Raw genomic sequence first — 24,606 nt, forward strand, 5'->3', positions numbered from 1 at the left:
ATGCGCGTATGCATGCCTGTGCGTTCACTTGCACAGTGACACCACATATACCGAAGGTACAACGAACTCAATCCACATGCGCTTTATGCCTCACGAGCTTGACCGTTATAGCTAGACCACTACTTCCTAGGAAGGTACGATTGCTTTAAAACACCTTTCGTGGCTCTCTCTCCATTAAAAATACAAAACAGAAACTTTGCTTCGATATGTCAGACCCAAACGATCCCAAACCAATTTCAATTTTTGAAAGTCGTATGCAGGTACGCCTTTACCAGTCCGAGAACGACGTACTGTTCCGTGTACTAGCACGAGGCCGAGGTGCCGACGCAGCCGAGGACGCCGCCGTGCTTCGCGATTACTTCAATTTGGATACAACAAGGCTGTGTCACCTTGCGATCGGATGGGCGGCGAGCTGCAGCCGCTTCCGCGAAGTCAGTCCCCACTTTCCAGGTCCGCGGGGATTTCAGATCCAGATCCAGATCCAGCCGGGTTACCACAAAGGGTGTCGTATGTGGGGGCCAGCGGGGTATATCGAAGCAACAAAATGTTGAACTGCCGGCAGACTATCCAGATTACAAGTTACAAGTTCCGCACACACGTGGGGGGGTGTCCGCAAAAGCCGGAGGGGGGCCCCCATGGACATAATGGACAGACGAGCCAAAAATGCACCAAGCAAGGGCCCCGGCGAGGTGAACTGATTGCCGCATGTTGCCCAACGGGCTACATCGGGTTATGGCTGAGAGATATCATAAACAGGGGGCGTGAGCAGGGTACAGACGTTCTCGCAGCTTTGCCAAGCAGATGCACCACTGCAGCACCGATTGCACATCGATCGGTCCTTCTCGGGCGGCGGCTCTATTCCTGGTTGTCTATGTTGTAAAGAGGCACCCGTGTTAGAGGCATCCAGTCCTGCGTGTCCCACCACCTGACTGTGGACACTACCTTTGCAGCCGCCCTGCTAGCATACAGGTCCAAAGGCCCTTCTGCGATTTGCGGTTTTTTTGGGGGGTGCTGCTCGCCGCCGTCCCATCTCCACCTACGTCCACCCTACCTCTCCCTCACCTGGCATCCAGGTCGTTGCTGCTTGGACTCTTTTACCAGTTGATTTGAGCTTCGCCTTTCTTTGCATCATCCTAGCATTCCTCACTCCCTCCGTTTCGCCGCCCTCCAGGCGCCCGCATGCTGCGACAGGACCCCCTGGAGTGCTTGTTCCAGTTCATCTGCTCGTCCAACAACCACATTTCCAGGATCCATGGCATGGTGGAACGCCTCTGTAGCATGTACGGCACCCCACTAGAGCCAACCACGGCGCCAGCGACCCCTGGCGCTGCCGCTGTGGCGGCTGCCAGCGGTTCAGGTGGGAGTACGGCAGCTGGAAGCTGGGAGAAGCTGTCGTTATTTTACTCTTTTCCCACCTTGGAGCAGCTAAGCCGGGCGACGGAGGAGGAGCTCAGATCGGCTGGCTTCGGGTAGGATTGGTCGGGATTGGCTCCGAAGACCTGCCTGCAGAAATGCTTGGGGCCCCGCTCTCTCTCTCTCTCTCTCTCTCTCTCTCTCTCTCTCTCTCTCTCTCTCCCCCATACCTGACGCTTTCTTTAGGTGCTTTGCGCCTCCTCCTCGCGAATGGAGGCCATGGCCCTTCCTGGTACATGTTCAGAGGCAGGCAGATGGGTGGGCCAACGTGGTGCACTGTGCGATGCCGCAAAAGGGATAGGAAAAGCGGCGCGTCGCATCGCAACCTCGCTCGGCGTTTTTGTTGCTTTTGCCTCCTTCATTAAGCAAGCGCTGCTCAGCGACAACAGTTCTACACGCGAAGGTTCGTCAACGCGTCTTCTTTTGGAGAAAGGTGTTTGTCCAGTAAACCAGTTTCTTAGCATTTTTCTCCTCAGCTGCCATGGCGAGACAATCGAGCCCAAGAAGTCAAGACCTGGACATTCCCTGGACTGTTTTTTTTACTTTTATGCTTTTGGTCTGGTATACTATAATCCGCCCTCCTGTCCCCCTGTACCGTCTGCGTCCTGGCTTCTTCGCCTCGGCAGCTACCGTGCCCGCTTCATCGTGGGGACGACTCGCGCTCTGTTGTCCAAGCCTGGCGGGGGACGTGCATGGCTTCTGGGCCTCCGAGACGTGGCTCTAGGGGAGGCGGTGGAGGCCCTGACGGATCTCCCTGGTGGGTAGAGGAATGGGAATCAAATGCAGGGAAACAAGGAATGAATTGCCGGTAGGGGCCGGGGGAGCATATGAGAAAAAGTGGGAGGTGGGAAGTGAACTGGAGGTGGGAGGTGGGAAGTGAACATGAGAAAGTGGGAGGTGGGAAGTGAACTGCTGCTAGTGTGTCCTTAAGAGGTCCGAACCTGCTGCTGGAGTGCAGCGCGATGAAGTCATCGAGGGGGTGGGGGATGTGTGCAAAAGCCGACGGAACAGCTGCCGATGGCCGTAGTGCCGTTTGCTGGGGGATGCAGGAGGAGGGGCCGGATGAGGAGTGGGTGCGTCGGCGGGCCCGGTGGGAGAGGAGGATTTCGGTTGCGGGAAGGAATGACAGCAGCCGTCCATATCTGGTTCCAAACTCCTCTTTCAGCTGGCTGCATCCCCCTCTCTCTTTCTCTCTCTCTCTCTGCTTGCCAGCCATCCGCCTTGCTAGGCCAACTTGCCGGGTTGCAGACTTGTGTTAACACCCGCATCGTCTCCTGTGGGTGGACTCGGCTGCGGCTGCGGCTGGGGTTCTTGTTGTTGTTGTTGTCCTCTTTCCTGCCTTCTGCGACCGCCAGGTATCGGGCCTAAGGTCGCCGCCTGCATCTGCCTCTTCTCCCTGGACAAGCACGAGGCCATCCCCGTAGATACCCACGTATGGCAGATTGCCGTACGGTACTACTGTCCGCAGCTGGCCGGCAAGAGCCTCACCAAGAAGGTGCACGGCGAAGTACAACAGGTCTTCGTTGAGCGGTTCGGGCCCTATGCCGGATGGTAAGGTGGCGGGTCGGGGGCCGGGGGCCATGTGGAGACGGGGTAAGGTGCCGATCTGGTTCCACATCTCCTCCCCGGGGCGTTTATCTCCCCGGGGCCTTTTGGGGATGTGTTAAGAGTCCTCGCGTGAGTTTTATGTCCATGATCCCACACTCCCTTCTACCCCGCGCCTAGCGCTCCTCAAGTACCTCCTCCTCCCCATTCCACTCCCGCCCGCCTGCCCCCCGCCCTCCCTCGTCTTACCTCTCTCGTCCTGGTTCGTCGTACCTCCCGCCCTCCGTCCCTCCCGCCCGCTCTCCCTCCCCCCACCACCACGTGCTTTTTCCTTCCGCAGGCTCTCACACGTGCCAGATAACCTGACTCTGACTCTCCTGCCAGGCTTTGTGATGCCTGCCATTCCACTCCGACAGTCTTCCGACGCATTGTTTCAACTGCACCTATTTCCGGCAGTGTTATCGCTAAGCATATGACACGAATGCAATCTCCAGGCTGTCTAAAAGTATGCGCTAGAAGATTTTTTTTATCGTGGCGTCGGCCCTGGCTTCCAGGGCGCACAACACCCTCTTCATTTCGGAGTTGGCCAGTCAACAGCACCGCCTGCCGGAGCACCTGCGGCAGGGGAAGAAGGCGGCGGCGCCTGGCGGGAAGCGCCGCGGTCGCGGTCAGCAGGGCAGGTCATCGGGCGGGAAGCAGAACGGCCACGACGAAGAGTTGGATGATCAGGGCGAATGTGAACGTAACAGCGAGGGTGGAAACAGCGGCGGTCGCGCCGCGGCGGATGTTGCTGCTGGCGGCGGTGACGAGGACGACGACGACGACGACGAGGATGATGAAGATGCGGAGGATGGGCCTGGCAACAGGCGTGGTGGGGCTAGCGGTCGCCGATACCAAGCGCGGAAGAAAGCAGCAGCAACAGCAGCAGTAACGGCGGAGCAGCCAGTAATGAAAGCTTGCGAAGGTACTCGGGACGGAGGGTCCCGGGGCTTGAGGAAAGCTGCTGTGGCGGCAGCTTGTGCGGCAGAGCAGGATGCGCCACAGGAGCCCCTGGTCGACGTGCCGGCCCGTGGCGGAGGAAGGCGGAGAGGGCCCGCCCGGCAGAGTCGCGCTGTGCCCTTGGAGCGAAAGACGGGACCGCAGAAGACGCTCCCGAATGGGGGCGGTAGCGGTGGTGGTGGTGGTGGTGGTGATGACGCTGGGCGCGTTTCGATGAAATCGCAGGTATCTTTGCCGTATGGGTTGGAGGATTTCGATGACCTTGTTGCGTATTAGGAGAATTGTATGCGCGCCTGTCGTTTAAAAGTAGGCATCGGTCACGGTATCCGTCAAGGGGATGGTGCCCATCCTGTTCATCCTACCATGCACCCTTCTCCTCTCTATGTGTATGAGCTTTTGTAGCTGTGGATGGACGCCACGCGAAGCTGCTGCTGCAGGGTGTGTGTTTGTGTTGGAAGTAGATCGCAGGGCGCATCGCTTGCAGCAAAACGCGGCAGCAGGCTGTGCGTGTGTATGTATGCGTATTTGTATGCTGTGCTGAAAGCGGGGTAAAATGCTAGGCTGTGTGTGCTTCGGCGGCAGGTTGATGTATGTATGTATGTGTGTTATGCGGCAAAGGGTGAATAGTGATGTGGGGGTCGGTAGAGTGTCGCCGCGCCGGGGGTAAGACCAGCAGCTATCGAGGCCTGCAGGTGGATGCATGCCGCCCCTTGTTTCCCGTGTTTGCAAGTTTATTTGTAGGACGAAATAATTCGCACTGCCTCAATTCCTGTATTTCCTTTTGGAGCCGTTGCTGCTGTCACTGTTGTTGCTGGGATGGGGTGTTACACTGTGGGGGGGCGGCTCGTCCCGAGAAAGGATGAGCACCGTCGGGGGCCCCTGACACAGTGCAGGGGCGAGCGCGCGGCACTACGTCCGTTGTTGATATTGTTGTTGTTGCTGTTTTTGCTGTTGTTGTGGTATCCCTTGAACTACTTCCTCTCCCGTGTGAAGAACTCTCTTCCTTTAATTGCCCCGTTTTCGGAGGGGCACCATCCTGCGGCGCGCGTATAGGTACCGATGGTCTGACTTCTTCGACGGTGTATATATGTATGTATGTGTGAAGTAGGGGGGGGCAGATTCACCCGTGGCCACCACTAGCCTGGCAGTCCCTCTACCTTCCCCGCGATGTTTCGGGGCACCCCCATCCTTCTCACCTATGCCGACTTCTTTAAAGTCAGTGTGACTTTTCGGGTTCAGCACCCATACATGCATATGGTGGCTGCGCTGTTTTAACTGTTACAGCATGACATGGTGAGTTGGGCGTCAGGAAGGCATGTTGCAATAATAGGGTTGTTGCTGTCCGCAATGTCAATAGGGTAGTGACCTGCATGCCTTTCTCCCCCTCTGGCGCTGACGCACGCGGGTCCATTGCGTACGGGTACGGATACGGACAAATGCATGTACTGTGCGCGCGTGTGTGTTTTCATGATCTGCGGTGCGCGATGCGGGAAATGCGGCGATCATGGTACAAGGAAATAAAACACGTGCTAATCTTTAAAAAATACACGAAAAAAGAGCTATGAGCTATGAGCCAGTGCCCACCTTCCGCCTTTGGGCGCGGTGGGAAGACCAAATATGTGGAGTATATTCCGCCCAGGTGGGACGCACTTCCGCTACCCACTGACAAATTTACTACCAACGATTTTCAAGAATGGAAATTATGTTCTCTGGTTCCGCTCTAAACCTTGTAGGGTGCATAAGGTAGTACAATAGAGATCGATCTTGTGAGCACAGCTGCCTGAGACGGTTAAAGAACATGATGGTGTCAAAGCATCGGGTATGGCTACATCACAGCTTTGTGTTTTGTGCGGTACGACGGTACGACACGCGAATACCGTCCTGAAGGAGAGAGTAATCTGGAGTTGGGTTGGTTTGAAATGGCTATGCGCTTGGTGGTGCATGCAGACCAAAGGACCTTTGCTCATTCGCAGTAGTGGATGGGGAAGGTTAGAGTGGCAGGTAGGGCCCCTGGGTTGGCGGCTTATTAGGAGAAGGGGGCGTCACCACGCGCCGCGCCGAAAAATCCTATATCAACTTCATTGGGCTTTGCCCCAACGAATACCCAGCTAGAAATTTGCTGACCGGAAGTTGATATATACGGCCGGCCGTTGTTATTTCGTTAAGAATTTGAGGCTTGAAGAATGTTTGTCTCCACCGCATAATGACCGGAATTCCTGGTTTACGGTGAGGGTTACTGGTTATCGTTAACGGTTGCACGTGTACGAACTCGTCTCCCTGGGCATTACATCCGCTAGGCTGCCCACGTGGCCTGCCTCTCCGCTGATCGCGAGCAAAAGTTGCCAAGCGTTCGGGCTAGTTGCCGGTACCCGTTCGGTACGGCACCATGGAAGTTTACAACTTGCCCCTTTCAATTGTAGCTTTCATGGATATGCATCTGCCGGTTTACATCTATGATCCAGTGGTGTGTTTGTGCCGTTGAAATGCGCGATTAACGAAACGGGTGTACGGCTTGCGCGGTCAACTTGCTGACTATAGCTGTGCATACACTGGATTGCCAGTTACTTATGATTTTTACTTAGCCTTCGTATACGATTTTACCTTGAGCGGGGTCGTTTCTTGACGTCGCGCCTTCTTCGCGGCTTTCCTGACTCAAATCACTGGTGTTCATTCTCCAGTTAGGGAAGCATTTTTTCTGTTGAACTGTTGTTCACCATTTTGCTGGGAGCTTACGGAGAAACCGCTCCCAGTCGGCCCCGCGGTCCCGTCGTTATGTTGTCAATCATTAGCATGAAGTAATATTTTATAGGAAAGCAGCACAGCCATGCGGACCGTCGTTGCTTGGCAGGAGACACCTGTAAGTGGCAGCCTTGCCGAAGGCATGTGTTTCTAGTCGCACCCTGATGAACCTAGCTTATTATTGATCTACACGACTTGCCAAACACAGCCTGAGAAGGACGGCATCCGTAATGTTTGTTATGACTTGTGCTTCAAACCAGGTGAGTGTCGCGTTCACATGCCGTCCAGTGAAGTCCGACAGCAGCCGGCTTCTGCTATAGAACCCGCAATCTGTCTGCCATTTTTCAATCATAGATGGATCTCAAGTCGTTGCCGGCATCGGCAATCGCGTTCTGGTCTACGATGCTGCGGACGGCGACTTGTTGCACGCGCTGAAAGGCCATAAGGTGTGACTTCCTGCACCCCGCATGAGATTCTTTGCTTCCTTTGCTTAAATTGAGGCCTGGCTCCTGCGACAGGACTCTATATACTGCGTAGCGTATGCCCAAAATGGAAAGCGCTTCGCGTCAGGTGGCGCGGACAAAACGGTCATCATCTGGACCAGCAAGGTGGGCTTAATATTATCTGGTTCCGGAGCACCGGAAATGGGGGTTGTGGGGCGTGCACCTGGCCGTGAAACCCCGACTCATGCGGTTCCGGGTATCGCAGGCGGAGGGCATCCTAAAATACACCCACAACGACGCCATTCAGTGCCTCTCATACAACCCGGTCACCCAGCAACTGGCCAGCGCTACTGCATCGGACGTGGGGCTCTGGTCTCCGGAGCAGAAATCCGTAGCAAAACACAAGGTGGGTCCTACCTTGGGGGGTCCCCTTCCCGTGCGGTTCTCTTCGATTCCTGGCCAGCGGCCGCCGGAAAATCCGTTCAACCCTTCGACCCCTCCATCTTCCAGAAACACTCCCGTCCCTGGGTTAAGAAGGGACTCCACAGTAGCCGCAGCTGCAAAGGGATATAGAGGTTGTCCCTTCCGAAGTCGTGCCTACATCTTCCTCGCCCTCCTCTCCCGGCTCTGTCCTCCTCCTCCTCCTCCTCCACCTGTTTCTGTCCTCCTATTCCTGTCCTCTACAGCGCAAAGGAATTACTAAGGGTTAATAAAGCCACATCGCTGCATCTAAAGCAGACAGCAGCAATCACTGCCAAACGTACAGAATGCCGCTAAGAACAATCAGAACAGCCAGCAATTAAATATGCTGCATCGACGGTGCCTTGACTGAAACCCAACTATGGCCATGATCATCGTGACCCGCGCGCGTTCGGGCGCCGGGCACTGCTCCGGAAACAGGTCGCGTCGCGCATCTGCTCCATATCCTGGACCGCCGATGGAGCCTACCTGGCGTTGGGGTGTTTCGACGGCGTCATCAGCATTCGCGACAAGGGCGGGAGTGAGAAGCACCGGATTGAGACCGGGCCATCGCCCGTGTGGAGCATCTGCTGGAACCCCGTGGTGGGTGCGGCTGTGGGTGAGGGTGCGGGTACGGGTACGGATGAGGGTGCGGCTGTGGGTTAGGGTGCGGGTCCGGGTACGGATGAGGGTGCGGCTGTGGGTTAGGGTGCGGGTCCGGGTACGGATGAGGGTGCGGCTGTGGGTGAGGGTGCGGGTATGGATGAGGGTGAGGGTGAGGGTGAAGGAAACCCCTGAGCAAGGTAAAGCTTGGGAACATTGAGAACTGTGCCCGCTCTCCGGCCAACCCCCGGGTGCTGGGAAGGGGAAAGTCAGGCTGTCCATCAAAAAAGAAAAACACCGTTTTGGAGGAGACGTGACCTGGAGCCCTGATGAGGGAAACCATGCTGACTTGGACTAGGTGGACACCGGAAAATGTGTTATGCATGAAGGGGGGGAGGCTACCGCGGTCCCTAGTGGAGCATCAGGGCGGGAGTAGCAGGCCCAGGGGGGAAGACGGAAAGGCTGGAAAGGGCGAAAGAGGGGATGGGGTCCAGGATTTGCAGCTGGTGTTGGCGGTGGGGAGACCTCGTGAAGAATGTTTTGGGTGGGAAGGACGGGAAGTTATGAGGGCTAAGGAGAGTCTGGGTGATGCTAGCGTGGGGGGACGCGGAAGGAAGTGTTTTAGGGTGATGACACGTCCAGACCGTGCGATGGGGGATCTTTCCAAAGTGTTCCAAAGCTCCATCGCCCCGTTTTGGAGGGCGTGTGGAGGAGGAAAAGCTCCGCAGGCTTGATAGTAAGATTTGACATATTAACGAGCCAAACGCGACTGACCCAGATCGATTTCGAACGTGCTTCTGCAACGTTACCTTCTTTTTACGGACTTATGCGAAGATTACGGCAAGGAGGAAGCCTGCGCGGGACTGCGGGCGTGCGTTGCGCATCAATGGGCCAAGGACCGCTGGGTGATTGCGTCAGATCGTTTCGCGACGACATCGTCATTGCACACAGCCTTACGCCCCCATGCAAACGGCCCTCTTGCTGACGTGTGCCTCATGCCGCTTGCCATCCCCTCCATCCCCGGGAGCCCCTTTTGCTGGTTTATGAAGCGGGTAATGACTAAAGTTGATGATGGCGCTATGTTTTCCTCACGGTCTTTGCTTCTTCTCGCGTACCTTTTCCTTGCGCGTCCTGCTGCGTCTATTTCCCGCTTACTCGCCTGCTCTCCCGTCCATCTACGCACCCACCACCTCGCCCTCGACCGCCGCATGAATTCATGACCTCATGCCTCAGGAGACCAACGTGCTGTGCGCGGGCTGCTTTGACGGCTTCCTGAAGTTCTACATGATGAGCGGGCAGCAGAAGAGCAAGGACCGCGAGCTGGCGTTTGACCCGCTGTGTGTGTCGTACTTCAGCAGCGGGGAGTACATCACCGTCAGCGGAACGGACAAGTAGGCGCGCGGGCGTGTGTGTGTGTGTGCGTGTGGTGTGTGGTGGGCCGCCGGGGGAGAGACGGAGGGCGAATGGGTGGTGCCGGAAGGCGTGGGAGCGTGGCATGAGGCCGACAGGATGGAAAGGATGTGACCAGCGGTGTGGTGTGGTGTGGTGTGGTGTGGTGTGACCAGCAGCGGGCTAGGTAACGGGTAGAGGAGGGAAGGCAGGAATCTCTTGGCATCGTTTTTTACAAAGGGGTTGACTCCGATGGGGGTTCGGTCACTCTTAGTCTCACTACCAAATCCGCTCGCTGCCACCTTTCCCTTTCCCCCGTGCTCTCCATCCATCCATCCACGCCGCCCGTCGCGGTCAAGGTCAGCCCCCACGTCCCTCTCCAGCTCCCTTGACAGGCTCTTTTTTGAGCCTGTCCCACCCCTCTCACCACCCGTGTCACGCCCACCCGCTCAATCCTTCCTCGTTCCGCTGCTGCTGTGTTTTCCTCGTACTCAGGACCGTGCACCTCTACACTCGCGACGGCACCTACCTGACCAAGATTGCGGAGCGGGATAGCTGGGTGTGGGCGGTGCGGCCGCGGCCGAAACACAACTTCGTGGCAGTGGGCACGGAGCTGGGCGGCATTGCCATGTTCCAGCTCATCTTCTCCACCGTACACGGCCTCTACCAGGATCGCTACGCCTACCGCGACCAGATGACGGATGTGATCATCCAACACCTCATTACGGAGCAGAAGGTAAGGAGGTGGGCTACCTGCCTACGAGATGTTCAAGGATGTCAGGATGTCGAGGCCTGTAGGTAGTGGGTGGGGAGGGGTAGTAGGGCGCCGCGCACCGCCGACTTTCCCACCCTCCCCTCCCGGCCGCTTTCCAACCCGGGCTCCCTTCCTAACCCCCCTTTCCCGGGCTTCCCCCCTTCCTTAACCACTCTCCTGCCCTCCCAACTGCGCCCTCCCACCGCTTTGGGCGTGTGCAGCTGGCTCTTTGCGTTTTCCACCGTCTATATGATGATGGCCCCGCAGCTCCCAGCGGGCTGCCCCTTGCACATCTCACAAACCTATCATCCCTCCTCCCGCAAACCTATCACCTTCATTTGCAGGTTCGCATCAAGTGCAAGGACTACGTGAAGAAGATTGCGGTGTACAAGGACAAGCTGGCGGTGCAGCTGCAGAACAAGGTGGTCATTTACGAGCTGGCCAACGCGGACGACTTTGACATGCACTACCAGTCCGCCACCAAGATACAGCAGAAACTGGACTGCAACCTGCTGGTAGTCACCTCACACCACGTCATTCTTTGCCAGGTGTGTGTGGGGAGGGGGAGGGGGAGGGGGAGGGATAGAAGAGGGGAAGGGAAAGTAGGGATGGTGTTATAATGAGGGGTGGAGAGTGGAGGAAGTCAGGTTGGGTGCGTCGGTTGATGGGTCTTGGTGTGTTGGCGGATAGGGGAGAGAGAGGGAATGGAGAGGGGGAGGGAGTCTGGAACTGGTTAAAATTTTAAATCCTCTCTTGGACAGTGTACTGTATGACTTCCGAGTTTTCTTCCTACGTTGACCCAACACACCATACTATTTCTGCTGCTGTTTCTGCTGCTGTTGCTGTTTCTGCTGCTGTTGCTGTTTCTGCTGCTGTTTCTGCTGCTGCTGCCGCTGCTGTTACTGCCGCTGCTGCTCCCACGCACCCACTCACGAATGGATGTAAAAACACGGAATGCCGGCCACAGGAGAAGAAGCTCCAGTTGTACAACTTTGACGGCGTCAAGGAGCGCGAGTGGGTGCTGGACAGCGTCATCCGCTACATCAAGGTCGTGGGCGGGCCGCCGAGGCGCGAGGGGCTCCTGGTGGGGCTCAAGAGCGGCGCCATCCTCAAGATCTTTGTGGACAACCCCTTCCCCATCCCGCTCATCAAGCACACCGCGTCCGTGCGCTGCCTGGACCTGTCCTCCTCGCGAAACAAGCTGGCTGTCGTGGATGAGAACGCAAAGGTGCTGGTCTACAATCTCATCACCAAGGTACGCGCGCATGCGCACGCGAATGTGTGTGTGTGTGGGTTCAAATCCTCTTTGCGAGTTTTTACAATTTGGGATGTTTCTAAAAGTTCATCGCGGATTTGTGTTTGTGGTGGTAAAAGGAGCGTTCATCACGAGCGTGTGCAAGTGTTGAGCTGAGGAGCGTCCTTGAAACCGGGAATCGAAGGACCATGGGCACGGTTGGATGTCATGACGCCCATTAGAGGGGATTGTCTATACGGGCTTGGCCGCCGACAACCGTGCCGTACTAGACATACACACACGCACATGCACATGCACTTACACACACACACGCATGCACGTGGCTCATATCATTTAATTCATCGGCACACACGCACACAAGCGTCCGTTATGTATGAACATGATGATGACGTGTGCTGTGGTGCGGTGTAAAATAAAAAATATACCCGATACCGATGTTACGGGCATTCCATTCGGTAGGCTGCTTGCACCTATCCTCCGATATTGTTGTATCGGTGAATCTGTTGATTGATTCCGGCCCAATTTGTGTGGTGTGCGGCTCACAGGAGCTGGTGTTTGAGGAGAGCAACGCCAACTCGGTGGCCTGGAACAGCGAATTTGAGGACATGTTTTGCTACAGCGGCAATGGCATGCTGTCCATCAAGACCGGCGACTTTCCGCTGCACCAGCAGAAGCTGCAGGTGAGGGAGGGCGTTTGCGAGTGCCGGTGCGTGTGCGCGTCTGTCCTTGTGTACGTATGTATGTATGCATGTCTGACTTCAGAGATGGAACCAACAAGCTGCGTGGTGGCTGTGGAGGAGAAGGTGGTGGGGTTCATTGGCGAGGAAAAGTTAGGGCCCAAGACGAGGGGAGATCCAAGCCGCGAAGACAATCACTTTCTTTTCACCAAGCCGCTCAAGGTTCATCCCTCATTTCATTTCACCTCCATGTCACACGTCGCATCCCGCGTGGTCCCGTCGGCCTCCATTTCCCCCCGAGGATATTTTCCTTTCCGTCCACCTATTTGCCATCTTGACGTCCTCTGGTTTCCCCGTCCCATATGCTGCCATCCTCTCACAGGGCTTCGTGGTGGGCTTCAAGGGCTCCAAGATCTTCTGCTTGCATTACGTGTCCATGCAGGTGAGGTCACGGGCATGTCGAAGGGCGCTGGGGAGGGGATGGGACGGGTTGGGATGGCCCTGGCTCTGCCCTCCTACCCCCCGTCCCGCCCTGGTCCCCATGGTCCCCCTGTTATTATGTGGCATTGGAGGTGGCAAGGTCATTCAGCTCCACAGCCCTTATCCCGCTGTCGCATCCATCGTGGTGTAAAACCCCTCTATGCTTGGTCCCTGCTGTTCTTTCTTCTGTCTTTGTGCGCTACACCAGATGCACCAGATGCACCAGCACCAGCACATACTGCTCTGCTTGCTTGTGAATAACGAACACCTCTCCGCCTTCATATCACCGCCTGCCTGACTGCTCCGCTCTCCTCTCACCTCCTCTCACCTCCTCTCACCTCCTCTCACCTCCTCTCACCTCCTCTCACCTCCTCTCACCTCCTCTCACCTCCTCTCACCTCCTCTCACCTCCTCTCACCTCCTCTCACCTCCTCTCACCTCCTCTCACCTCCTCGGCCCCCCTATGTCACAGACGATCGATGTGCCACAGTCGGCCTCCATGTACCGCTATCTGGAGCGCAAGGTGGGATAGGGCGGGCAAGGGACAGGGTGCCGCGTCGAGGTGTGGTTCTCGGGGCCGTTACGGCGCACCTTGTGCTGTGCTAAGGTTGGCAGTCGATTGGGCTCTCAAAACAACAGACTGCCCCGTGCGGCTTCACGGCCTGCCCTTCACCACAACGCATGGGCCGTTATTGCGCACATCGGAGCAGCTGGGTGTGCAAACAAATTCGCAGCTGAGGAAAGCAATCGCAGCTGAGGAAAGCAATCGCAGCTGAGGAAAGCATTCGTAGCTGAGGAGAAAATCGTAGCTGAGGATTGCAGCTGAACATTGCACACCGGACAGCTGAGTAGTTGTGTAACTTTGCTCTTCACACAGCGGCTGACTTGGCTTTTGATTTGGTTGTCCGCTCCTCCCTGCTCCTTGCATGTGCTGCTGGTGTCGTGATGCCTTTCCCAGGACTTTGAGTCGGCGTACCGTGTGGCGTGTCTGGGTGTCACGGAGGCGGACTGGAAGCAACTGGCGCTGGAGGCTCTGCAGGTGCGTGTATGTATGTATGTATATGTATGTATGTATGTATATGTATGTATGTATGTATATGTATGTATGTATGTATATGTATGTATGTATGTATATGTATATGTATATGTATGTATGTATGTATGTATGTATGTATGTATGTATATGTATGTATATGTATGTATGTATATATGTATGTATGTATTTATGTGTGTGTATGTATGTATGTATGTATGTGATTTAATATCCTGAGTCGCGGGGGACACAGTCCTGACGCAATTGAGTTATTTTTGTCTCTCTCTCCTCCCTTGGGACGGTGCTGTTGGCTGGCGGGGCTTCCCTGCGGGGCTTCCCAGCTCCTCTCTCTCTGTCTTCCCGCGCAGTCCATCCTTCGGCAGTTGACCCTTTGCACCGTCTTGCATTTGATCCCTCGCCCCTGCGCCCCCACTTCCACCCCCACCCTCACCCACAGGCGTTGAACCTGGATGTGGCCCGCAAGGCCTTTATCCGCATCCGCGACGTGCGTTTCGTGGAGCTGGTGAACCGCACGGAAGCGGGTCGCAAGGGGGGTACCAGCGAGCAGCTGCTGCTGGCGGAGATCATGGCCTTCCAGGGCCGGTACCAGGAGGCGGCCAGGCTGTTCACGCAAGCTGGTGCGTGGAACCGACTGGGAACGTAGCGCATAGCATAGCGCATAGCATAGCCCATAGGATAGCGCATAGCGTAGCACAGCGTGGAGTGGCATAGCGCAGTACCTTAGTCAGCGCCAGCGACGGGAGATTATAAGGTAGGTTTTGTACCTGTCACCCTTGTAAAGCGGCCAATAGCACATGCCGGTGGTATGTTAACGGAAAATGCGAAGAATGTTGGGTTTCAGGGCAAGGGGTGAAGCAAAGGAGCGCGCCTTTTAAGAAGATTCCCGTGTACCGTACTTGCCCACGCCATCCTTCCTGCCTCGCGTGTGTGTGCGTGTGTGTGTTTGTGTGCGTGTGTATGTGACGTCTTGCAGGTTACCCTGGCCAGCCGGTTAACTCCCCCTCCGACACATGCACACTCTCCCTGCGGCCTTCTCTCTCTGCTGCCTTTTCCTTTTTGCCTCCCTTCTTGTCCCTTTATGTCTAGCCTCCCTTCTTGTCCTTGTGCCATTCCCTGTCCTTTCCCACGTCCTTTCTTGTACCGTCGACCTCCCTCAGGATCTGTCCTGACCGAACTGCACGTTGTCCTCATGCCTCCGCAATTGGGGATGTTGCAGACCGTCCTCACCCGCCTAACTCCTCACCTTTCCTCTCTCTCAAGCATACACACACACGCGCACACACACACACACACCAAGCAATATTTCTTCCGCGCGCTGTCTGCAGGTTCGGTGGACAAAGCGATGGAGATGTTTTCTGACCTGCGCCAGTTCGATGAGGCCAAGAAGTGGGCGGAGGAGTTTGCCGCCAGCGGCCGCGGCGACCAGCGCAGCGTACAGGAGCTCATTAACCGGCAGGCGGAATGGAGCGAGGAGGTCAAGAACTACGACGCCGCTGCGGAGATGTACATCAAGGTGCGTGTGCCTTGCCTTCTGCCAGGAAGCGCGTGTTTGTATGCATGTATGTATGTTGTTAAAGGGTGGTTAACTTCGCCAGCGGCCCCCTTTCCCGGGGCCGTCGTTGCTCTCCCCTGCTAGAGGGGTACCCTAATCCGTCACCCCATCCGACTTCAGAATGTATTCGTTGGGTTCGGCAACTCACCACCAGCATCCAACCAAATCTAGCGGATCAACGGCGCATCAACTTAGTTCCTGGTCAGCTCGCAAGTTGATATTATCACGTCCTACACCGTCCATATGATGGGGGGCCACCTCCCATTTCATCACTCCTCAAACACCCGAGGAGCCGGCAGGCGGATTTGAACCCGGGTTGACTGGGTCGACTGGGAGCAGAAGTCAGGCCTTAACCTCTGCCAGCCGCCTGCCTGTATGTATGTATGTATGTATGTATGTGCGTCTGTCCGTCCGTCCGTCCGTGTGTAGAATGGCAACACACCGTTGAGTCTGTGTGCGTGTAACTGCGTGCATTTCGGGGATGGGGGAGAAACGGCATCACACACATGCTGGCACACCACCACCACCACCACCACCACGTACACAAGCCCCAGCACCCGCCGCGCCGCGCTTGGGTTTAAATTCCAAGCCTTCCCAAATCTCTCCTCTCCCTTTTTCCTCGTACTTCTTGTAATTGGACGTCGGCTGTAGATTCCTTCCTCTTGTCAAATGAATCTCCCCTTTCCTCCCTCCCCTGCTTCTTGTACATTCTTTCCTTGGCAGCAGCTTCACTTATTCGTGTTCGTCTTTCCCTCCCCGCTCTTTACGTTACCTGCAGGCCAAGAAGTACGATCGCGCCATTGCCATCCTGGCCAAGCACCAATGGTGGGACAAGCTCATCGGGGTGGTCAGGCAGCTGGACAAGACCGACGCGCGCTGTCTGGGCATGTGTGCCGGGCACTTCCGCCGGGCGTCGAACTTTGCATATGCCAAGGAGACCTTGCTCAAGATGGACGATACCAAGGTCGTTGGTCGTTGATAGAGGGGTTGGTCGTTGGCCGTTGGTGATGTGGGTAGATGTCGGTGGTCACTCCGCTGCAGATGTCGGTGGTCACCCCCCCCCGGCTTTGCGGCGCGACGCGGCGCAGTAACTAGCAGCCCCATCCTTCCTTCGCCTCACCCGCATTCCCTTTCCTGAACCCCCAACCTTAACGTGCTTCATTTTGCTTTCTAGCTTTCAAGCTCTCTAGATTTCTAGGTCTATAGCTTTCTAGCCGGGAACATAGCATATCCTTGTAGACGGGGCCCCCCCCTCTGGATTCTTGCAGTATCCTGGAGGGCAAATCACACGGGATCTGCATCCACCGATCGTTTCTTTTTGAAACAGGCGTGATTTAACAAAATTCAGGTGGATTTCGACGATCACGAGATGTTGAAGTATCGGTTTGATTCGGCCGTTTTCTCCTCCGGCTTGGTTTCCTCGAAAAGTTGTACAATCGTGACCAGATCCGTAAATTGAAGAGCTGTTTGAGCCTTCCTCCCTGCCCTTCTTTTCCTGCATTGCTGGCTGTTGTTCTGTAGGGCCTTATCACGTTATACGTGGAGGCTGAGAAGTGGGACGACGCGTTCCTCTTGCTGCACGCGCATCCCGAGTGCCGCCAGGACGTCTACCTGCCGTACGCCAAGTGGCTCAGCAGCCAGGACAGGTGTGTTTGCGCGCTGGCCAGCCGTACACATACACATACATATATACACACGCATAAGTGCAAACGCGTTATAAAAACACACAACTTTACACCACATGCCCTTCACTGTCCTTCTTCCTCTTCGCTTCACCGTGTCTGGCCTTGCCTCAGCTCTCCCACAGGCCCTCCACCTCCCCCTCCCCAACGTCCGCCCCTCCTCATCTCGCCTCCCCTCTTACCCCCTCCCCTCTTATCCCCTGCTACACCCTATCCCCCGTCCCCTGTGTCTTGCGCCTTAGCAATCCCCCACCTCGCTCCCCCCTCCCCTCCTTATAATCCTTAGGATACCACCTCACCCCTTGCTTCGCTTCTTGCGCATGATTCCCTCCCCTTCCCCCTCCCCTTCCCCTTCCCCTTCCCCTTCCCCTTCCCCCCCCAGGTTTGACGAGGCCCGCCTTGCTTACCAGGAGGGCGGCTTCCCCTCCCTCGCCACCCGCATCCTGGAGCAGCTGTGCGGCAATGCGGTGGTGGAGTCCAGGTTCTCAGACGCCGCCTTCTACTACTACCAGCTGGCGATGGAGGCGCTCAAGGTAAGGAGGACTTTTGTGTCCGTGTTTTCTATATTCATGCGTTGTTTGTGTACCTTTATTATATACGTGTGTAAAATTCTTGAGTACTTGGACGAAACGGGCTGGACTGGAGCTGCGGGAGCAGAGGAAAGTCCCCTTCCGGTGTGGTGTGTCATGATGTGGACATGAAACATCCCTCACGTCAAGACGAACGTCGTTTTTTTATAGGAAAGATTGCGATATAAGTAAGATTTATGCAGGACAAGTAGTTTGAATGGATTGTGTTACAGTGGGGCCCGACAGTCGGCCCCCGACCGGGCTCCCACCACTGTTGGTCCACAGCAACTCAAGACACTGCGTAGCAGATAAGCACGTGGCGGGTTTTTACTTCTCCGCCACGAAGCCCGCACTTAACCCGCCCACCCGAAGTTTTAATGTTTCGTTTTCATGTTGTACCTTGTCGTACCCTCATCCGCAGAGCATCAAGAACCCGCCGTCCGCCATGTCGCCCTCGGATCGCACCGCCCTGGAGCGCTTCACGGAGCTGTACGACCGCGCCGAGGTGTACTACGCGTACGACATTGTGCACAAGAGCGTGCACTCGCCCTTCCGAACGACACACCCCGACACGCTGTTCAACGCCTCGCGCTTCCTGTTGATGCGCACTTTGCCCCCCCGGGAGGTGCCTCTGGGGGTCAGTGTCGTCAACATTGTGTACGTCATGGCGAAGCAGGTAAATGGCAGCACGTGATGTTTGTTCCAGGTGCTTTATCACCTTTTCGTCGGAAGAATCCTTCCCTTGATTTCGGAAGATTCCGGAAGTCCACGGCTCAAGCCATACGTGGCTCTCAAGCCTTCCTAAAGCCTTCCTAAAGCCGCTCCCTCCATAATCCCCCGCCCCTCACTTTGCGCAGGCTGTGGAGGCTGGTGCCTTCAAGCTGGCTCGCTTCGCCTACAACAAGCTGCAGACGCTGGTGCTCCCCGCGGCTTGGCAGGCGGAGGTGGACCTGGCCTCCGTGGTCATCCGATCAAAGTGAGGGGAGAAGGCGGAGGGCTGGAGGGCGAGATGACAGATGGTCACTAAGATATACCAATACCCAATCACCATTTCGCACTCCTGAGAGGATGCAGGGGGAGGGGGAGGGGGGAAAAGACGAACCACGTGAACGAGTGAAGCTGCTGGCAAGGAAGGAGTGCTGCGGCAGGGGGAGGGGGAGGGGGAAACCGCAGACGAGTGAAAAGCTGATATCAGAGATAGACGGATACTCCAGGAGTATAGACAGATACTTACCGCAAAGGAAGAGAGATGGGAGGGAGGCATGAATGGGACGGAGGAGTGAGGGGGAGAGAGATAGAGATAGATAGAGGAGAGGACGGGGTCAACGAGAGGGTGATGACATGGTGGGTTTTCTGTCGCCATCTTTCTTCCCTACTCTCCTCTCCTCGCCGCTTCCTTCTCTCCCTCTCTCCTCCCCCATCACCGTCCGCGCACCTCCCTCCCCTCTCCTTCCCTTCCCGTCTTTTCCTTTGTCTTCTCTTCCCTGGTGCAGGCCGTTTTCCGACAAGGAGGACCTGCTGCCGGTGTGCTGGCGCTGCACCACCACCAACCCGCTGCTCAACACGCAGGGCGACTACTGCATCAACTGCGGGGCGCCCTTCATCAGGTAGGTGTGGGTGTGGGTGTTGGGGGGGAGAGAGATGGATAGATAGATAGATAGATAGATAGATAGATAGATAGATAGATAGATAGATAGGAGTTACATGGTGGGAGCTGAAGGACCAAAGGGTGGTGGAAACGCGGCAGGTGGTGAGAGGGATGGAATGGTTGGGTTTGTCGGCAGGTGGTGGGAGGGTTGAAGGGGTTGGAAGAGTCAGGTGCACTCGAGTCGTCCGCAGTGGAGGGAGGGCGCGGGGGCAAGTAGAGAGGAAGAGGAGCAGGTGGTAGCGTAGCAGGTGGCGTAAAGGGACGGAAGGAGGGCGGGAATAAAAGAAGCCGCAATCCAGCAGGGAGCTGTACTGTACTCGCGGCGACAAGAAGCTGTCGCCACAGCCTGTCACAACCTGATATCCGAGCCCTTCACGGTGCCCCACCCACCTCCAGCCTGCCGTCCCTACTACTCCCCCCAAACTGCACAGGTCGTTTGTCACTTTCGAGCACCTGCCCGTCGTGGAGTTTGAGCTGGAGGTGAGGGCCTTAGACAGCTGCGGGGGCGGGGGGTGGACTTGAAGAGTTGGCGCGGCTAGGAACGGGAGGCAGGGCCCCGGGGAACTCTTGGCGCTGCTCCAGTTGCCAAGAGTTGCCAACCAGCAAACCAACCGAACTCGGGTTTTAGAGCTGCTGAAGGTTTCCAGAAAGGAAACTTCTTCACAGCGGTTGATCCTTTGGACCCAGTCCTCGCAACCCAAAGCATGTATGTAGTAAGTAATGTGTAGTATAATGTACCCAAAGCATCTATGCATACATGTATAGAATCAAAACTCAACCAAAGCCAATGAAATTTGTCGTCCCAAGAGTCTGTAGTGAGCCCGGTTATCCACACCACACGTCAAGGATAGCGCCGTCCATCCATTCCCCAAATTTTCGTTCTACACCTGGACCCAACACCCCTCTCCCCTTGATTTCCCTTCTCACCGTCGTTGTATCTAATGTTCTCCGCACATCATCGCAGCCGGGCATTGAGGATGACGATGCGCAGCGGCTGCTGGGAGAGGATGCTGGGTTGGAGGCGGCAAGGTACGCCAATAAGGGTGTCGGGTTGGTGCGAAAAACACGAAAAGCAAAACAGACGTTATAACCCTGTGAATGCGAACGCAAATACAAATGCATTGAGAATCAATAACCTTGCGCATGCGGGGAATAAATAATCAAGTCGATAAAAGAAAGGACCCCGACGAATGCTATCGCACGAGCTCGGGGAGAGACCTCGCAAGAGCCGAGGCTAAGGCCTTGTGTTTACCTGTCTGTCTATTTGCATGTCTGCATGTCTGTTTGCATGTCTGTCTGTCTCATGTGCTTGTGCTGGTTCCCTGCTTCCAGGCGGGAGCAGCGGGCTGCCCGGCAGGCTAAGGCTGCCGAGATGGGTGGCAACGTGTTACGATTGGACCAGGACGAAATCAACCGCATGGATGACGCCTTTGCGGCTCAGATGATGGTGCCCAACACCACCATCCGCGTAGATCGGGCCATGTTGCGCCGACTCAAGACCGCGGAGGTGAGGGGCCCTTCATTTCGGCCGAAAAAACGGTTGTTGCGGCGGTTAGTACGTTCCAATGAAACAAACCCTCTTTACGTCTCCGGTAAGGCAGCCTGATGTGGCTCTGGCTGCGTTCCTCCTTGGGTGACCGCGTTAATCATTATATAATCCTCCTATAAAACCTCCCAAATACGTACATACGCACACAGATCCCGCTAGGGGAGCGTCCGTGCGCCTCTCTTTCCTGCTTCGTTAACTGCACAGAGTAGGCCAGGGCCGGGACCCTTTTTATTTATGTTCTTATCGGCCCCTAACCTCCCTCCCGCCTCCCGCCCTCCGTCCTCCCTCCCTCATCGTCATCACCACCACCACCACCACCACCACGACCGCCACTGCCGCCATCCACACGGCCAGGTGATGGTCCGCACCTGGCCCAACCCGGTCATCCCCCGCCAGTACTTCCGCGTCATGGACAGCGAGGTGCCGCTGTGCTGCGGGCCCTGCGGCCATTTCTTCGAGCAGGACGAGTACGAGATGGCCGCCCTGGAGCGCGGCTCGGCGCCTTTCAGCCGCACGACCGTGCGGCCCGAGGGCATGGTGCCGGGCGATGACGGCGACGACGACAGCCCCGCTCCCCCAACCGCTGGCGGCCTCGCGCCCACGAGCTCAGGTGCCGTACGGCTTGGCGGCGGCGGACCCCTAGGTGTCGGCATGGGCCCGCGGCCGAGCAAAGCGCGTGGGGGGGGCAGGTTGTAGCAGTAGCTATAGCCGTAACCCCCGATTTTGCCTAGGGCTGGTGGTGCTGTCTGTCTGTCTGTCTGTCACTCTATCTGGGTGCGGGATGGGACGGGTGCAGAGGCGCATCCTCGGTCATCATGGTCCTCTTCTCTTAGGCTTGGCCCAATCTGTGCTGATGTGGCTGCGGTGACCGCCAGTGAAGGGGTCCTGTGGTTTGACGTGGTACAGCGCGATATGCGATACGCATACGGCACGGCGCCCCTGAACATTCCTGGTTGGCGTTCTCTCGTTCCTCGTACTGCTGGCTGGCCTCTGCGTTGGCTGCATGCCTCTATAGGAGAGGAGGGAGGGAGGGGCGGTTGGGGACCGACGTGGGGAGAGCGAGCTGTGGGTGGGAAACGACGGGGGGGGAAAGGGGAAGGGCGGGAGACTGCCCTGATGGTCCGTTGTACGACGGCTCTGGGTCCGTTGTGGCGATCTAGACTGCGGATGGATGGACGAAGAGGAAGGAGGGAAGGAAGGGATTGCAGCGTGGGTTCTGGGTTGGGCATGCAGCGGTGGTGTTGGTGGTAGCGGCGGCGGTGGTGGTGGTGGTGGTGGTGCTGCTGCTGCTGCGGTCCAGGAGGCCCTTGGCTGTGCGCCCTCCTCCGCGGCGCGGTGCTTCCGGAGGAGGAGGGAATTCGGTTCTCGCGCGGCTGGCGGCATCGGCTGATGACCGCTGCCCTTAGGGATGGCTGCCCTTAGGGTGGCGAAGGGCGTGTTGGCAGTTCGGAAGTGAAATGAAAGTGACTCAAGCTGCGGGGCGGCGGGATGCCATTTTGTACATATGTGACGTCTGTGCATACACCAGCTATAACGGTATGGGCTTCAGGAGACCTTCAGTGCGCCGGGCGAGCGCGCCGAGCTGAGTTTATAAGCCACATGGACGACTTGGTGGCTGGGCCTTTGGAAAAATTGTCGGTCGTCGGCGTGTCGCCCGTCAAGCAATATCTGCGTCCGTTGGGAGGCGAGGCGAGCGCCTTTTTTTCGGCAACATGTCCCCGCGCAAGCAGGCAGCAGGCAGGTGTTGGTGTCGGTGTCGACCAGTGTTTGCAAAGAATGTTGCCACGGCTCCTTTAATGACAATGGGGCCTAGCCACGTCAGGGAAGAAGGCAAGGGGAGCGGGACAGGGCTGCTTGGCTTGTAGCCTTGCACGGCGACCGAGAAACCCAGCCGCTTTTCCCAGCCGCGGCTGCTGTGCAGCTGCATCCTTTAGGCAGCACCCCTGCCCATTCACAGCTCTCAAAAGTACAGCAAATCTTTTAGAGGCACCGCCCATAACGAGTATTCGTGGATAACGTATTTCAGAAGAATGCTTAATATGATTTTTGCATGAACTGACTCGAAACTAGTGAAGTTGAAAAAACCCGAAAAACCCATCACACCCTCACGCCATTTTAAGTTTTAGTTTTTTGCCCAGGCCACGCCACAACCGCTTCGTCCTTGCCTGTTTGTCCCAGTGATGCGTTTACACAGCTACGTTTCAAAAGGCGCACGGTACGACCTTTTCCTGCCTAAATGGAGGAGAACCGAAGACCATCACCAGCTCAGTGCTCCAGCAGAGGCTAGGGCGGGAAGCGTTAAGCACCGGGCCAGAAAGGCATGAGAATGAAGGGATGACTGCAAGGCAGAAGAGCAAATCCACGGCGATAGGTAACTCGTCTGCTTTTTTCCCCCGCAAAACCAAGAAGGAAAGGGACAGCACCGGAAAGGCCGCACCCTCCACGTAGGGCGGTCCGCGCGATCTGACCTAAACTTTTAAGGGCAACGCAGGATTCTATATACAATAAACGTCCTTAGACAAGTGCATCTAGCACAGCTGTGCTTTCGGTTTTTTTCATTCCCTTAAAGCACAGCTGCTGCTTTTCACTGTTAAGAGCGATTTTGGCTCAATATCGACCCAAATCCCACGAGCTAGCAGGCTTATGTCAGCTGGCTCGCGGTCCTGCCCAAATGGCTCGTAGCAGTGGGGATAATGCGTGAGATGCCGGTGGCTGTTCGGTGGTTCCCGACCGCCGCGGCGATTGATGGTTGAATTATGGACGCTAAACGGATTCCGTTCACTACGCGCTCTACGTGGCCTTGAGTTGTCAGCGCCGAGGTAATCCACTGCACGGGCGATTTGAGCTTGTAAAATAACAACAATTAGTGCGTGGTTGGACCTGAGTTGATGGCTGGAAGTGGCGCAGCTGATCCAAGCCAACTGAAGTTCGCAATCCGAAGAGACCGTGAGCCGCGGAAAAGAGATTTTACTAAGATCAAAGACCAAAATGAACAGCAAGTATGTAATAATTGCTTTCGGAATGAATACATAGTCGCGATTGAGCATCTCGCAGCGCCAGATGATGAATAAACACCGCCTCACGCTAACACAAAACCTAAAAAATACATCTTCCACGTTCTTTCCAAATTTAACCCTCTGATCAGCATCGACCAACTAAGCGGTTAGAGGCGACCAGTCACCCTTCTGATGTCTCCATGATCGACGTCTCTGTAGTCGACGTCTCCATAATCGACTTTTGCATGGCGCTGATATGAATTATACACCTATGTAACAAATAAAGGCAATCCAACAGCTCACAGGTACACGGCCACTAATCAGGCCGTTGATAGACCACTCCATACTTAGCTGATAGTCATTGCCACATAACCATCAAGACCTCTAAAACCCCTAAACAAACAATTATACACTTGTACTTGAACACGGTCGGGAATGAATAATGCCATGCTGCTGCTGTGCAATATTCCAAACCTGCATGTGTTGTACCATAAAAAGACGACACCCGGATGCCGTACACCTCCGTGCACGCGCATTCCCTCTGCTATTCCTTCCTACGTCCCCATAGCCGCCCAGATTAAAAGGCCGAAAAGCTTTATGCAACTCCTCTGCCCCGCCTCCGTTCGACACCGTAAAGGGTGCTACGACTGTACGACGCAAAGAGGGGCTGCGCTCGCACCGGGGGGTGCCGCAACTCAAAAAAAAGTGACACAAACACATAAGGTCGCTCGCGTTATGGGCTGCGCCTGTGCTGTGCAGGGAAAGACAAAAATGAATTTGGAGGACAAACCGCCAACTAC

General features: G+C 56.1%; 1 protein-coding gene across 1 annotated transcript; it reads left to right on the forward strand.

The window, feature by feature from the left end:
* Nucleotides 1-206: 206 nt before the first annotated feature.
* VOLCADRAFT_103937 (uncharacterized protein) lies at nt 207-24,066 on the forward strand (the record flags this gene model as incomplete). Its single annotated transcript, XM_002948428.1, has 33 exons — nt 207-450; nt 1,172-1,357; nt 1,600-1,645; nt 2,040-2,170; nt 2,769-2,964; nt 3,299-3,308; nt 3,541-4,182; nt 6,905-6,956; nt 7,051-7,142; nt 7,215-7,304; nt 7,405-7,545; nt 8,040-8,201; nt 9,435-9,592; nt 10,086-10,326; nt 10,689-10,892; nt 11,312-11,599; nt 12,145-12,279; nt 12,659-12,718; nt 13,229-13,279; nt 13,715-13,795; nt 14,247-14,427; nt 15,136-15,323; nt 16,141-16,326; nt 16,884-17,008; nt 17,427-17,577; nt 18,035-18,289; nt 18,471-18,589; nt 19,107-19,220; nt 19,693-19,741; nt 20,226-20,290; nt 20,594-20,768; nt 21,165-21,420; nt 24,026-24,066. 33 exons carry the CDS (start codon nt 207-209, stop codon nt 24,064-24,066), a joined length of 5,115 nt encoding a protein of 1,704 aa, XP_002948474.1.
* Between the last annotated feature and the right edge of the window lie 540 nt (nt 24,067-24,606).

The sequence above is a fragment of the Volvox carteri genome (genome assembly GCF_000143455.1).
Source record: "Volvox carteri f. nagariensis unplaced genomic scaffold VOLCAscaffold_10, whole genome shotgun sequence".
Lineage (NCBI taxonomy): Eukaryota > Viridiplantae > Chlorophyta > Chlorophyceae > Chlamydomonadales > Volvocaceae > Volvox > Volvox carteri.